Consider the following 17,059-nt stretch of genomic DNA (forward strand, 5'->3'; position numbering starts at 1 on the left):
AAAAAGAAATGAAATTGAGTTATTTGTAGTGAGGTGGATGGACCTAGAGACTGTCATACAGAGTGAAGTAAGTCAGAAAGAGAAAAACAAATACCATATGCTAACATATATGGAATCTAAAAAAAAAAAAAAAATGGTTCTGAAGAACCTAGGGGCAGGACAGGAATAAAGATGCAAACGTAGAGAATGGACTTGAGGACATGGGGAGGGAGTAGGGTAAGCTGGGACGAAGTGAGAGAGTGGCATGGACATATGTACACTACCAAATGTAAAATAGATAGCTAGTAGGAAGCAGCCAAATGTCACAGAGAGATCAGCTCCGTGCTTTGTGCCCACCTAGAGGGGTGGGATAGGGAGGGTGGGAGGGAGACGCAAGAGGGAGGAGAAATGGGGATAAATGTATATGTATAGCTGATTCACTTTGTTATACAGTAGAAACTAACACACCATTGTAAAGCAATTATACTCCAATAAAGATGTTAAAAAAAAAAACGATTGTAAAGTATACAATTCAGTGGCATTTAGTACATTTAAAATGTGCAACAACCATCTTATGTTATATGAATTTCTCCTCAATAAGAATAGTGTTTTAAAAATCACAGTGCGGGGACTTCCCTGGTGGTCCAGTGGTAAAGAATCCACCTTACAATGCAGAGGACATGGGTTTGATCCCTGGTCAGGGAACCAACATCCCACATGCCATGGGGCAACTAAGCCCACACGCCACAATTACAGAGCCCACTCACCACAACTACAGAGCCCACGCACCTTGGAGCCTGCATGCCACAACTAGAGAAGAGAAAACCCACAGGCCACAACTAGAGAGAAGCCCGAGCACTGCAACAAAGATCCCACGTGCCATAACTAAGACCTGATGCAGCCAAAAATAAATAAAGGAAACCATAAACAAGACGAAAAGACAACCCTCAGAATGGGAGAAAGTATTTGCAAATGAAGCAATAAACAATGGATTAATCTCCAAAATATACAAACAGCTCATGGAGCTCAATATCAAAAAACAAACAACCCTATTAAAAAATGAGCAGAAGACCTAAATAGACATTTCACCAAAGAAGACATACAGATGACCAAGAGGCACATGAAAAGATTCTCAACATCACTAATTATTAGAGAAATGCAAATCAAAACTACAGTGAGGTATCACCTCACATTGGTCAGAATGGCCATCATCAAAAAATCTACAAACAATAAATGCTGGAGAGGGTGTGGAAAAAAGGGAACCTTCTTGCACTGTTGGTGGGAATGTAAACTGATTCAGCCACTATGGAGAACAGTATGGAGGTCCCTTAAAAAACTAAAAATAGAGCTACCATATGACCCAGCAATCCCACTACTGGGCATATACCCTGAGAAAACCATAATTCAAAAGGACACATGTACCCCAGTGTTCATTGTAGCACTGTTTACAATAGCCAGGACATGGAAACAACCTAAATGTCCAATGACAGATGAATGGATAAAGAAGTTGTGGTACATATATGCAATGGAATATTACTCAGCCAGAAAAAGGGATGAAATTGGGTCATTTGTAGAGATGTGGGTGGACCTAGAGTCTGTCATACAGAGTGAAGTAAGCCAGAAAGAGAAAAACAAATATCGTATATTCATGTATATATGTGGAATCTAGAAAAATGGTAGATGAACCTATTTGCAGGGCAGGAATAGAGACATAGACATAGAGAATGGACATGTGGACACAGCAGGGGAAGGGGAGGGTGGGACCAACTGGGAGATTAGGTTTGACGTAAATACACTACCATGTGTAAAATAGATAGCTAGTGGGAACTTGCTGTATAGCACAGGGAACTCAGCTTGGTGCTCTGTGATGACCTAGATGGGTGGGATGGGGGCATGGGAGGGAGGTCCAAGAGGGAGGGGATATAGATATACATATAGCTGATTCACCTCATTGTACAGCAGAAACTAACACATTGTAAAGCAATTATACTCCAATAAAAATAAATAAATAATAAATTAATCTTAAAAATAAAATCACAATGTGACACCACTTCACACCCATTAGGACATTTGTGATAGAAAAGACAGACAATAACTGATGGGGATGTTAAATGGTGCAGCCACTTTGGAAAACAGTTGGCCAGTTTCAAATTATCAGGTGTTAGATAGATAAACAAAATATGGTGTATATATGTATATATATAATAATATACCTATGGAATATTATTCAGTAATAAAAAAGCACAAACTAGTGATATCTACTTCAACATAGATGAACCTCTAAAACATGCTAAGTAAAAGAGGCCAGATATAAAAGACCATGTGATAACATTCCATTTATTTAAGTTCCTTGTCCATTTAAAAATTGCAAAATGTTCATAAAAAGGAAATTTATAAGAAATAGAAAATAGACTAGTGGTGTCTTGTGGCTGAGGGCAGTAATTTGACTAAAAAATGACTAAAGATAGGCATAAAGTATCTTTTGGGGGTATCTGAAATGTTCTAAAATTGGATTGTCGTGATGGTTGCATGTGACTGTAAGTTTACCAAAATCATTGAGTTCTTTACTTAAGTCAGGTAACTAGTATGTTATTAAATTATTCCTTAGTTAAGCTGTATTTGAAACATCAGTTGGAGGCTTAATAGTGGTGTTATGACTCCAGAAATTGGCTTATCAATGTTTCACTAATTTAAAATGTGGCCATCTCCCAAGTATATCTGTTTCATGTTTTTCCTTTGAAAAATTTCTGATGATAATTTGTAGGTGCATGGTCATATGTTTTATACACCATTTTTTGTACTGAATTTCTTTTGTATGTACAGAGGATGGTTAGAACGAGAGAGCAGGTATGGTCTGCAACCCGGACACAATTGGTTTATCATCTCCATGCAGTGGTGGCAGCAGTGGAAAGAATATGTCAAATATGTGAGTAAGATTCCTGTATATCTACATTTTTCATAGGATTATTAACTCCATCAGACTTTGTGTGACTAGTGGCCAGTAATAAAATGCTCCAACCTAAAGATTTGAAGGGGAAAGAAATGAATACCTATATGATGCTACCAACTTGCTTTTCTAAAAAGCAAGTTCCAGAGCAAGTAATAGATTCATTAAGAAATCAGTTACTATACTCAGCATTTGGAGCACATTATGAAAACAAAAGTAGGAGACTATAATCTTCACTTGGGCAGTGGCTGCATAGCAAAATCACATAGAAAGCTTAAAAAAAAAAAAAAGAAAGAAATGCCTATGCTCCACTCCAGACCAGATAAATCAGAAAGCATAGTTGAAGAAAAAGTTTGAATTAATTTAAATAAGTCATTTTTGTTTACTGAAAATTCTCTTTTGAAATCTAATTTAAATGGAATACATTTTGTTGGTATGGACTCAATATCAGAAAAGCTGTGAGAAGATCAGTATTATCTTTAATAAATTGTTATGAAGTCTACAAACTGAAGTCCAAACATATTAATATAAACTAACTACTCAGACCTACTTCACAGGCCATAGGTCAGTGTGATTCTATTGTTCCATTGTCCATATACAATTTTGACTTCTTTGGTGGGTAGTTGAATTTAAAATATTGATGACCCCAAATCCATACTTAATGTAGACTCCCAGTTTTTAATCATTTGTGTACTATGGTCACCATTTTTTTACCATATAGTTCCCATACTGTTATTTTCTTAGTATGTTTATATAAATAACTTTATCATTTTTATGTAAATATATTTTATTTTAAAAGGAAACTTTATATCACTATCTTAAATAGAAAATCAGCGTCACATTCCAGAAATAGAGGATCAAAATAAAATCAATGAAAATGAAATATATTATTAAAGTCTAGCCAAGTAGTGTTGCCTTTTGAAGACTGATAACTGAGACCTGTTCTCTGTCAAAAAGAGAAATTGTCAAGTATTAGATTAGCAGATCAAGCATTAGATTAACACATTAGTACCAAACTGAGACCCTGTCCTTGAAGTAATCAGAGGATTGAAAGAGAATTGAATAGGGAATAATTTTTTCACTGTGAACTAGGGTTATTTAATACCCAAAATAATCCGGTACCTTTCCCATATTTTAAGAAAGTTAATAATTAATAGAAGATGCTAACACTTGGATCTGTAATAAAGAATGTGAATCTATGTGCTTCTGAACTATTTGAAGTTTTAACAATAAGGCTATTTAAAATTTTTTAGTCCAATAAAGTTAATTGGTATGTAGAAAGAAGTCTAGGTTTCATTCTCATTCTTATTGCCACTCTTTTGATTAAAGGCACTGGAATTTCTTCAGAGCTGGCTTCTGAAGGATTTACAAATTGATAGTATTCACCTGCCATACAGATCAAAGAGGGGAAAAAATCTAATAAAATATTGACACAGTGTCTCCTTGTTTTGGCTAAAATTAGGGATGCTGTAATTTCATTAAAAGAATCTAAAGCATCCATTATGCTGTTGCTATTCTGTGACTTGGAGTTTGTCTTTTAAATTTGATGTTTTTCTTGGGTTTCAATTAGTTACTTTATAAGCTGTGCCTTCAAGACCCACATCCATTGATCAGTTTCATCTACTAAAATTCATGTCATTATTTATTGAATGCCGCTTGAGATCCTTTACCCATGCTACTGTCTATCATTCTCAGATGCCTATGGGATCTTGTTCTACTGGTTAGCCCCTTTAGTCTTTCTCTTTACCCTCTCACTTAAAAATATCCTGATCTTTTTAAAACACTCACAGATATACATTCTCATAGCACCTTCCCTCCAGCTTCTCAAGTCTTAGCTCTCTCTCTCTTTTTTTTTTTGTTTTTTTTCCACAAGTAAACTTAGTAGAGAATAGTTCTATGCTAGCGGCCTCTGCTTCTGGTATTCTGCATCTCCTGATTTTTCTCTGGTCTTTCAGACTCAGTGTCCTTCCCAGATTCTTCTGCTACCTATCCTGTAAATATTGTACTCTCCTTATTCTATATACACCATTTTCTTGTCCTTCCGGAAGTCTGTTGAGCCCCACATTTTTTTTTTTTTAATAAATTTATTTATTTTTGGCTGTGTTGGGTCTTCGTTTCTGTGCGAGGGCTTTCTCTAGTTGCGGCAAGCGGGGGCCACTCTTCATCGCTGTGCGTGGGCCTCTCACTATCGTGGTCTCTCTTGTTGCGGAGCACAGGTTCCAGACGCGCAGGCTCAGTAGTTGTGGCTCACGGGCCTAGTTGCTCCGTGGCATGTGGGATCTTCCCAGACCAGGGATCGAACCCGTGTCCCCTGCATTAGCAGGCAGATTCTTAACCACTGCACCACCAGGGAAGCCCCGAGCCCCACATTTTTATATCTAGTCTCTTTCTCTGTCCTGAGCACTAGACTCAAATGTCCACATATCTCAAACCAGAATATCCCAAAATAAGGTCATTCCCAAAACGATTCCAGTCACCAATACACCTTATCTTATGAAGGTGCCAACTCCCATCCAGTCATCTAAGCCAGCACCTCATGTCCGACCTTGGAATTATCTGTGCCCCTCTTTCATACACAATTAGTTGTCAAGTTTTTTTTAATCTCCTAGATCCATGCTCTTCTCTCTATCTCCTTACTTATGGATCTGGCTTTTTATGGTTTAGTGCCTCATCAAATCTTGCCTGAATTATTATAGAAGTCTTCTAACTTGTGTCTCAATTTTCAGTTTCTGCCTCAAATCCTTTCTGCACACTAGAGTTATTTTTAAAGCAAAAATTGGGTTATGCTATTCCCCTATTTAAAAGCCTCTCACAGAAAAATCCTGTCAATATAATGTTAAGGGAAAGAAAAACTAGCAATATGCTGTATTTAAAATGTGATATCTAACAACAACCAGAATGATAGTTCACATTTACTAAATGCCAGGCATAAAACTCTGAGGTAGATATTAATACTAATATTATCCTAGTTTTTACCCATGAAGGAGCTGAGGCTTATAAGTTTACTTATTGTAAAAGGTCACATAGCTGGGAAGTCAGTGTCCTGCCCTTAATTCTAACTGTATTCTCCACATTTAGTTTTTACATATATGTATATGTTTTCAGTCACAAAAAATAAATGATGGCATCTGAGTACTTGTGATATTTATTTTCTTCATATTTTTCCATATTTTCTATAATAACAATGTAATCTTTAATAGTAAAAAGAATAAATATGATTTAATTTTTTAGTGTCAATAAAAGCTTTCCATGATTTCCAACTTTCAACAAAATAAAGTCTAAATTATTTTATGTGGCACAGAATCCCTTGCAGTCTGTTCCCATTCTGCCTTACCAATTTTATTTATATACACTATTCCCCTTTGAAGAAATTAAAATTTAGTTATACATCAAAATGTTTTTAAGTGGCTGTAGCCAACCACAGGAAGATTAGAAACAATAGACAATTTGCGGATTCATTTTTGAAGGCTGCATAATTGGCAGATTATTAAATTTTACCTCTTAATTTCTGACTTCATGATTTTTAGGATACCAGCCCTGTTGTAATTGAGCCGTCATCTGTTCTGAATGGAGGAAAATATTTATTTGGAACAACAGTACATCCTATAGAGCAGAGTGAAGATAGAATCGGAGGAGGCAGCCCCAGTTATGTGAACACCACAGAAGAGAAATTTTCAGACAACATTTCTACTGCATCTGAAGCCTCGGAAACTGCTGGCAGTGGTAAGCTAGTTTGTTTTCCAAGAGGTTTAGGCAGGGTCATTTCTTAAAGGGGTACACTTTGTCAGAGAGTGTGCTTGGTAGGATATGGGGCGTCAGGTTTCCATTCACAGAAATAAGTTTCGAATGAAATGGTCAATTACTAGATTCTTGAATGTATTAGTAGCTTTACAAAGAGGAACTCTTCTATATTCTACTTCATTAATCTCTCAATTTGAAAATATTTTCACAGTTTTCATTGATTAAGTCAATCTTTCCATATTGTTATTAAATCATTTTGTCAATAAATTTAGATTTGAGAAGACGTAAGAAAACCTAAATTTTTATCTCCAGAACTCTCTCTAACCTAAGCATACATTCATTGGATTAAATGCACCCTCATATCAGATTCTACAGACATTTCAGGATGGAATTTGGGGGTTATTTTGTTAAAATATTTAGAAAGACTTCATAACGTTCCCCATAATCCCCTTCCGTTGTTGATACCTACATAAAACTTAGTGGTTTGGGCTTCCCTGGTGGCGCAGTAGTTGAGAATCCGCCTGCCAATGCAGGGGACACGGGTTCGAGCCCTAGTCTGGGAAGATCCCACATGCTGCGGAGCAAGTAGGCCCGTGAGCCACAATTACTGAGCCTGCACGTCTGGAGCCTGTGCTCCGCAACGAGAGGCCACAACAGTGAGAGGCCCGCGCACCGCAATGAGGAGTGGCCCCCGCCCGCCGCAACTAGAGAAAGCCCTCGCACAGAAACGAAGACCCAACACAGCCATAAATAAGTAAATAAATAAATAATTTTTAAAAAAAACAAAAAACAAACTTAGTGGTTCTGCACTTATGGGGAAGATGCTTTGGTGTATTTTGGCCCAAATGAATTTAGTTGATCCCTATCATTCTGCTGATACAGTAGCAGGACTCTCAACCTTATTCTGTTGTTGTTTCATCTTTGAGATTTTTTTCTCCTTTTCTGTGGAGGGAGAAGGCAAATTGGACAGAGTTAGCATTTTCTCTACAAAACTCTGTAGAATCTACTGCTTCTTTTTCCGCATCTGACGTTACAGAGATCACTTAGCAGTCCTGGAAGTGCTCTCTCTGATCAGCTTTCACACTAAGATTGTTTCTTGACCCTCCCTAAGATCCTTTTTGATATGTGCTCACTCTGTATAATCTGTGCTATACACATGCTGAGCCATACCACAGATAGAAGGTTCAAAGTAATTGATGGCTAGAAGGTTTACCTGAGATTAACATGTGGTTGAGAGTTGAAATACCTTAAGATACCACTGGGGTTCACAACTCTAAGTTATCACCAGTCATTTTCCTGTGTGTATTTTTCTATTTTAACATTCATGCCTTCCTTTCAAATAGATTTATTAAGCAACAGTTTCTTCCCTCCCAGCACTCTCCTGTTGGGGTTCTTGTTTTAGCTCCTTCCCTTTGGTTTAGAGACTTGTTATCACCATTATCTACCAAGAACCTTTGCAAGTGGAAGGAAGAATTAAGGGAAGATACGTGAGAGCCCAGCTACTTGACTGTATTTCTTCCTTTCCTATCAGAGGAAAGGAAGAGGATATATAATTCTTGTGAATTATTAGATATTCTAGGAGTCTGGCCAAACATTCATTTGGTAACAATTTTCAAAGCTTTTATTCTACCTAGTGTTATACTAGGTATTGTCCAGAAAGGAATACCTCTCTATTTCCTATCTTCTACAGAATTAATCAGAGTCTAACCCTGTACTGACCTGACCACAGAATAATAGCATTAACCTAATACATGGACATTGAGTTTGTATATTCAAGCCTATTTATGTATAATAAAATAAAGAGATTCCATCTTCTTTTTCCTTACAGGCTTTCTGTATTCTGCCACACCAGGGGCAGATATGTGCTTTGCTCGACAACATAACACTTCTGACAATAACAACCAGTGTTTACTAGGAACCAGTGGGAATATTTTGTTGCACCTCAATCCTCAGAAACCAGGGGCTATTGATAACCAGCCACTAGTAACTCAAGAACCAGTAAAGGTAAGTAATTTGACATCTCTTTCAAGTTGCTAATAAATTTCATTCTATAGATTTTAGCACATAGAAAATGTCTGTGATTCATTTGATTAACCTGTTGTAGATGGAAATATTTCTGTGAGAATATTTTATGACTTAGTACTTGCGTAGAAGCAGTTTAGTGATCCTTAGAAATGTTTTCCTTACTTAGGACAGCTACTGTAAAAATGTAGTTTCACGTGTATGTGAATTTTTTTTTTCAAAATAATATTTTTTACTGTTGGAAAGAAGTCTGTGAAAACTTTTATTATTTCCAAATGTTCCAGTGACTTTTTTCAAATGATTTGCCTTGAGTTTCATTTCTTAGTTTATTTTGAAAGTTCAAAATAAAAATCTTTTAGAAAATTCATTTTTTTCTAGTGACATGTAACTGAGTTAGTGACATGTGTTTATTCTCCTGTATCTAGGTTTTGTTAAAACACAAGAGACTGCAATTTTAAAAGTCAAAATTTGGGGGAATTCCCTGGCAGTCCAGTGGTTAGGACTGCACACTTTCACTGCCGTAGGCCCGGGTTCCATCCCTGGTCTGGGAACTAAGATCACGAAAGCTGCGAGGTGCAGCCAAAAAAAAAAAAAAAAAATTAACATTTACATTCTATTCTTTCTAAGGCTACATCATTAACACTAGAAGGAGGACGATTAAAACGAACCCCACAGCTGATTCATGGAAGAGATTATGAAATGGTTCCAGAACCTGTATGGAGAGCACTTTATCATTGGTATGGAGCAAACCTGGCCCTACCTAGACCTGTAAGTATAGCCAATATTGCCTTATATAAGGAGCAATTATAGATGGGGTCTTCTATTAATTTTTTATGTGAACCTCACTATCCACAAATTAGTTCTTACCCATGGTAGCAGAGTATTCAGTACCTGTTCAAATTAGCTGAATGAATTTTAGGTTCTTTCATATTCATTCATTCATTTACTCATACATTTATTGAGCACTACATTAAGTACCAACCATATAATGATGTTCCTTTGGGAGTGGGTGACTTATATGGAGTGGAGGAAATAGTCACTGGACTAAATAGAGTCAAGGAATTATGAGGCTAGTCTGTTAAATAAGTCATCCACATAAACATAGCCCTTAAGATAATGCAGAACTCAGACTGGAGCAGAAGTCTGAGAGCCAGTGCCAAAAAGTTCAGTGAACGTAGAGGAAGTGGTACAGAGGTTACTTCTAAAACTGTTACTCCCATTAACCACACAGGCATCCACTTAGGGATTGGATTCATCTTGTAGCTGTTGGTGGATTTTTGTGGTTTGTCTTTTTGAAAGAGGGACATATAAAAGATCACAACGTATGATAAAAAGAATTCAAAGCTAGTGAATTCTGATTGTTGCCATTACTAGAATGAGTCATTTAGAGCATAAGTAAAATGCTCTAAAGTAATTTAAAGAGCTTGGAGTGTGTAATATCAAAATATTAGTGAGTTAACTATTCAACATCATTTGTTCTGCTTATACAGTAAACAGCAGTACTCACTGACCTGAATACTCTTCACATTATTGACGCAGTAAAATACTTTATAAGAAGATTCTTTTACTGTATCAAGAAACACTCTCCCTGTATAATGTCCAAGCTAGAACATTTTTATACCAGGAAGGTTTTACATGGATAAGATATAGTAAGTTAGATCACGTCCAAAAAGAGTAAAAGTCTGCTATATATCCATAGTCTATAATTTTGATAATGATTTTGAGTTATTAATAATTATGTTTATTAAAAATTATGTTTAAATCACAATCAGGAATTTAGGGTTTGTGTTTGTTGGCTCCAAAAGGTTTCTACTGTATTTGTCAACAGAACTCCTAGGTAGATACATATAAATATGAATATACATAGATACACTTACATACATATTATATTCTTTATTTATTGGGGGGGTGGGATAGTCCTTGAGTTAATCACTTAATTTCTGGTGGAACTTTCCTGCTCTAATATTCTTCTTTTTTTTCTTTAAATAAATTTATTTATTTATTTGTTTGTTTATTTATGGCTGCGTTGGGTCTTTGTTGCTGCATGCAGGCTTTCTTTAGTTGCGGCAAGCAGGAGCTACTCTTCTTTGTGGTGCGCGGACTTCTCATTGTGGTGGCTTCTCTTGTTGTGGAGCACAGGCTCTAGGCACGTGGGCTTCAGTAGTTGCAGGGCGTGGGCCCAGTAGTTGTAGCTCGTGGGCTCTAGAGCACAGGCTCAATAGTTGTGGCACACAGGGTTGGTTGCTCCGAGGCGTATGGGATCTTCCTGGACCAGGAATTGAACCCGTGTCCCCTGCATTGGCAGAGACGGATCTAATATTCTATATCTGTAGGAGAATCATTGTGATAATTATGTTGGATGGATAGGTAGGTAGGTAGGTAGGTAGGTAGGTAGGCAGATAGATAGATAGATAGATAGATAGAGTGAGTTTGATGTTTTGGAGTCTGCCTGGATTCAGATTACCAGTGTTCTAATCTCTAAACCTTAGTTTCCTCATCTGTAAAATGGTGATAACAATAATATCTACCTCATTAGAGTTGTTTTGATAAGTAAATAATACATATGATTAGCACAGCACCTGATTTATAGTAAATGGTCAATAAATTTTGCCTGTTGCTACTATCATCACCATCATCATTATAATTATTAAACAAGTTTTTTTGGAACCTCACAAAAGGTCATGTTTTTTAACATTGATGTCAGATAAATATTAGTTTAAATAAGCAGTAATTTTACTACATGAAAGCTTCGGTTGCTGGCTTGATAATATTTTTTTACCTCTAAATATGATAAATTTACCTGATTTCAGGAAAAATTGCTGTAAAAACATTTAGAATATGGTGTTTCAAGTTAAAGAATGCTAAATATATTTGCCACAGCAAGGTTAAAAATAAATACTTTCATCTTCATATTTACATAAATCATACCATTTTTAAAAAATAGCTTTATTTAATTTGCACATGTACAAGCTCAATGATAACAAATTAAGCAATATAGAAAAAATAAAGAAGAAAATAAAAAGCATACCATATCTACCATATCCTACTACTTAAGAGATAATTACTATTAACATTTTGGTGTTCATCTTTCCAAACATTCCTCTGTGCCTATTCATATACATATATAAATATGTATAGATAATTTAATGAAATTGAACCATATTATACTTGATGTCTTGTGATCTGCTATTTTCAGTCTAAGATAGATGCTATTGATATCTTTCTAGGTTAATAAATTTAGATCTATACCATTATTTTTAATAATTGCATAGTGTTCCTTAATTTATTACATACACACACATATGTACATAAATCACAATTTATTAACCAATCACCACTGATGGACTTTTAGTTTGCCTCTAGATTTTAGTTGTTTAAAGCAATTTTCTGGGACTTTCCTGGCAGTCCAGTGGTTGAGGCTCTGTGCTCCCAATGCAGGGGGCACAGGTTCGATCCCTGGTCGGGGAACTAAGATCCTGTGTGCCGCACCACACGACCAAAAAAAAAAAAAACAATTTTCTGGTGAATAGTCTCTTTCTAAACATGTGTGATGATCTCTTTAAGGTAAATTCCTGTAAATGGAATTGCATCTATTGTTTGCCGGTTGTGGTTGAAGTTAATAAGTTCATATACAAGAATAATTAAAATGTAAATAAATATGTATTTATGTATGATTGTGCATGTATATATAAGAATTTGTTAGTCTGTAGTTTGCTCACAAAATCACTTATCTTGGAAAGCAAGCTACAGATTATAAAAATTACTTCTTTGTCATTTCAGATTCTGCCAAAAGTATGTTTTTTTATGTAGCCTGACGACTATAGGTGCAGAATTATTGATCTTTCCCAAAATCACAGTTAAACTGAAATCATAAGAGAATTTTACTGTTGGCTTCACAGCTATCAGTGACTCTCTAGAAGTGGACAGACTTTGTTTTCCTCCAGTGTCAGGGAGAGCTCCTTTTACTGCTTTAAATAGGAGTTGAAAAAGCTCCCAAGTGGAGCTTTCCTAGTACCATACTGTAGCATATCAGAACATGTAGAATACTTTTAAGAAAGAGTCCTAAAGGTTTGGTTTGTAGCATTGTTTTTATCTGGCTCTTTACTGCCCCCTCTTGATATTAAAAAATGCCCTGTTGCAGAATATATTGGTTACTAAGGCAAAAGGAAATGAAACAAAGCCCAATCACTTGAGGCTATTAAAGATTCTGTAAGATTTTATGTTTTAAAGAGTTTGAGTGTTGACCCTGCTATCCTTTTGGAATGCTGAATTGATAAGGTGCTACTCTTAAAACTCTTAAAGCACTACTTTGGTAATATGTTTTCCTGTGTTTTGGGGCTAGCAAGCAAGTTATTAGAGGGATTACTGAAAAATCCTGTTTCAACCGTGTGACTTCCAGTTTTGTACATCCAATTTAGTTGTTTTAATCATAGACAAAAAATATATAAACAGTCCAGTTACACAAAACACATAGATAGTAAATTTTTACGTGGAAACATTTTTGTTCTCACTACAAATACAAGAAATAAAATTTTAAGCAAATTTATAATATTCTTTATATGTATTAAAGAAATGGGGTTTGTTTGTTTTTTAATTTTATTTATTATTTATTTTTGGTTGTGTTGGGTCTTCGTTGCTGTGCACGGGCTTTCTCTGGTTGTGGCGAGCAGGGGCTACTCTTTGTTGCAGTGCACGGGCTTCTCATTGCGGTGGCTTCTCTTGTTGCGGAGCACGGGCTCTAGGCGCGTGGGCTTTGGTAGTTGTGGCACGTGGGTTCAGTAGTTGTGGCTTGCAGGCTCAGTAGTTGTGGCACACGGGCCTAGTTGCTCCATGGCATATGGGATCTTCCTGGACCAGGGATCGAACCTGTGTCCCCTTCATTGGCAGGAGGGTTCTTAACCACTGCACCACCAGGGAAGCCCAGAAATGAGGTATCTTTAAATGATGTCCAGTGATAAGTTTTTGTGAAAGTAATACACTCATACATTTCCGGGAATAATGCTACATTTTGGGTGGCACTATGACTTATGTAGTTAATGACATGAATACTTCTGTACTTTTATACTAACTCCATTCCTAAGAATTTGTCCTTTAAAATACCATCATTTATATGTATGAAATATGTAAAAGTGAAAAGAGTTATGGTGTGAGAGTGCTAGAATTGTAGATAATATTTAAGATTTTTTTCCCCTTAATTTTGATGTTACTTGCTTTTAAATGAAAAGGGAGAAAATACCCACCATGAATCCTAATCCTGGAAAATGGATTTAGGTGCAGGAGGCTGAGGGTCTTTAAACCCATGTAATTTAAACCTGTGAATTTCTATAATCTAACTGAACCATAGGCAGTGAACCTATTGAACATTTTAGTTTAAAAATAAACCTAAGAAATTAGGTAAAAAATGGCAAGTTTTGTTTCTTTTATAGTGATCACTTTATGTCTTTTAAAACAATAGGTAATCAAGAATAGCAAGACAGAAATCCCAGAGCTGGAATTATTTCCTCGCTATCTTCTCTTCCTGAGACAGCAGCCTGCCACTCGGACACAGCAGTCTAACATCTGGGTGAATATGGGTATGATGAGCCTGAGAATGTTTCCTCAGCATTTACCAAGAGGTAACTTAAGAATGCAGCAAGAATACCACGCATTTCCTTAAAAAAATAAAAACCAATTTGCTCATAGTCTGGTGCCACTGTACTAATACACATTTTCATCTGTTTTCATACAGAATCAGTAAATCACTTGTGGGGCTTAGATCTACGGTCATGCGCAAGAACTAGATGGGGTAGAGGCAAAATCTCAGCAGCAAACTGAGAAGTGTTGTTCCCTTTTTTGGCTTGTAAACATACAAAGATAATACGTAGAAGTAAATTTTATTTACTTTGTTTCTTTGAGAACAAGACATTGTAAATTATGTGCTTGACCTAAATTAGAGTCTGCCAGTCAATGACTGGTCTTTTCAACTCCACTCAAATTTCTAAGCAGTAATTTCTTTGGCAATATCATCTTTTTTTGTTTGTTTTTTGGTTTTTGGTTTTTTTTAACAAAACATGATACATTTCTCATACTAGGTCCAAGGAACCTTTATAACAGACCGATAATACAAAGGAAAAGATACATTTTTGAAAATGAAATTGACACATTTTCTTTCAAAAACATCAAGCCTATCAAAATGACATATAAATAAGTTCTCGTTTTAATGTAATACATGCAAAAAGTTCCCTTTTGATTTCTCTATGAGGTTAAATTTTATTTTATTTTATTTTTCTAACATCTTTATTGGAGTATAATTGCTTTACAATGGTGTGTTAGTTTCTGCTTTATAACCAAGTGAATCAGCTATACATATACATATCCCCGTATCTCCTCCCTCTTGTGTCTCACTCCCACCCTCCCTATCCCACCCCTCTAGGTGGTCACAAAGCACCAAGCTGATCTATGAGGTTAAATTTTATTGATGGGCCAGACTTGCTCAATGCTTTTGCCTTGCAAATATTTGAAATAGTTCTTCTTCAGCAAAAATAATGAGTTCATCCATTTACACAAAGTCCCAGACTGTGTTAACAATGCCAGAATGTTGTTATAATTAATATAACTTAATATGAAAGAACTACCTTTGAACCCAGACCAACCCTGTAAAGTATCATCCCTCCTTTGAAATGTAATAGAGTAGTTTTATGTCTTCATTAAAGGTTGTATTCAGATAATATATGGAGATTCTTACACATGCTGTTTGGTAAGAATTATAGCAAAGCAGTGGCCTCTGCCTAACCAAACTTTGTCTTGGAACACATTAAAATCAAGGAACAGTGAAATAAGGATCTCTCTGAAACACTCTTGGTTTAATTTTCCATTGAATAATAGTATTTGCCTTGCTTCCATGGCACCCTTAGTACATATCTTTTTCAATTCTCTTTGAAAGATAACATGAGAGGCAAGATGTGTTGTTGCGCTTTTAGTAAGTATTCTTTGTAACTCTTGTGCTGATCCTAGATTTTTGCTGCTTCTGTAAATTCCACTAGATTTGTTGGTGCTATTCAAAAGCACGAAATTATGTATAATAAGTGGCTGCCTGCTTAATGAGCTATGCTACAAAAACTGTCTAGAATTCAAATAAATTTCTTATGTGGCTTAAGGACAATAGAAATTGACTTGGACACTACACTTGCAAATGCTTCTGAATCCTAGAACTGGGTAGTTATTACGCTCCAAATTTGTTCTTAATTTGAAATTTTATTTCGTACTAATTAGTTGTGAAATCAATCATTAATCATTTTGAAGTTTATAAAAATATGCTTTCTTGCTGTAATCTTATAACTAATCCTCTGATGTGTTTTTGGAGAAATTTGCTCTTTTGTTTTCTTCTAGGGGTTATCCTTTGCTTGCTGATAGTAAATGATTTGCTTTGCTAGATGTTTAAAAATTGATCATAGTTGGGTTTGTTCTCCATAACGTAGTTTTCATCTTTCTCATTACTCAATTTATCACAGCTGTTTACTAGGCTCTTTTATTCCTTTTGGAATGACAGGTATACAAACCTTGCCACAGTTACAATGACTTAATTGTAGCCTTTTCAACAAACAAGAAGTCATTGTTAGATGATTTTTCAGCTTATTTTAGGTGAGTTAATTCTTGGAAGTTCTGAAAAAGTGGATGATGCCAGTACTTTTCTCCTCTGTTTAGTAGGTAAAGACTCAAAGCACATTTAAGGGGAGGAAAAAAGCTAAGTCACCATTGAATGGATGGAAAACTATCTGGAGTGTATAATTGTACCCTTCATGGATTATATTGATATGTTAAGTGTATTTTAGTTTTGGGTTGCTCAGTAAACCATAACCTCCCATAGGCAGAGATGACCATTTTAAGCTACAGCTTTTGTCTAGATTTTTGTCTGAGTGGTTACCTAGGGTTTAGCAGGTTGTTTTAGCAACCTGTTTTTGATTTCCATAATCTCTTGTCATTTTATCACCCTTTTCTTTTGAAGTATGTGGTTAGACTTGATATATTCTTCCTTCAGTCTTCACTCTTTCCTCTTATTGCCTCTTTTTGTTTCCACCTTGAGCCCTTCAAGAATTCAAGGTCATGTCTGCTTTCCTCTTTTCGGGTGGGCAGGCCATATGATTCCCCCCTTACTACCTTTCAATAGGGCAATTTTTTTGTCATGGGAAATTTCTTGGCTTCACTTTAAAGCTTTGTTTGGCCAAGTAACATCTATGCCTACTTAGAATTCTAAGTACAAGTAACAATTCTTGTGTAATTGTACCAGTGTGCCAGGTAATTGGGCTACTTAATGAGAGTGATGTGATTAGTAACTCAAAGACAGTTTATTTTAAGAAAGTAGATCAGGTAAATCCAATTATCTATCTGTGG

General features: G+C 35.9%; 1 protein-coding gene across 2 annotated transcripts in view; it reads left to right on the plus strand.

Annotated features, from left to right (window-relative positions):
- Positions 1–17,059, plus strand: part of USP32 (ubiquitin specific peptidase 32) — a 196,527-nt gene that overhangs the window by 146,925 nt on the left and 32,543 nt on the right. The window contains exons 12-16 of one of the 2 annotated variants that reach the window (XM_059907602.1): positions 2,803–2,905; positions 6,454–6,649; positions 8,496–8,671; positions 9,317–9,457; positions 14,145–14,304. In XM_059907602.1, coding sequence (XP_059763585.1) covers positions 2,803–2,905; positions 6,454–6,649; positions 8,496–8,671; positions 9,317–9,457; positions 14,145–14,304 — 776 coding nt within the window. The remainder of the gene's footprint in view (positions 1–2,802; positions 2,906–6,453; positions 6,650–8,495; positions 8,672–9,316; positions 9,458–14,144; positions 14,305–17,059) is intronic. The other variant, XM_059907603.1, reaches the window with a different exon arrangement.

Source organism: Balaenoptera ricei, chromosome 20, assembly GCF_028023285.1.
Source record: "Balaenoptera ricei isolate mBalRic1 chromosome 20, mBalRic1.hap2, whole genome shotgun sequence".
NCBI lineage: Eukaryota > Metazoa > Chordata > Mammalia > Artiodactyla > Balaenopteridae > Balaenoptera > Balaenoptera ricei.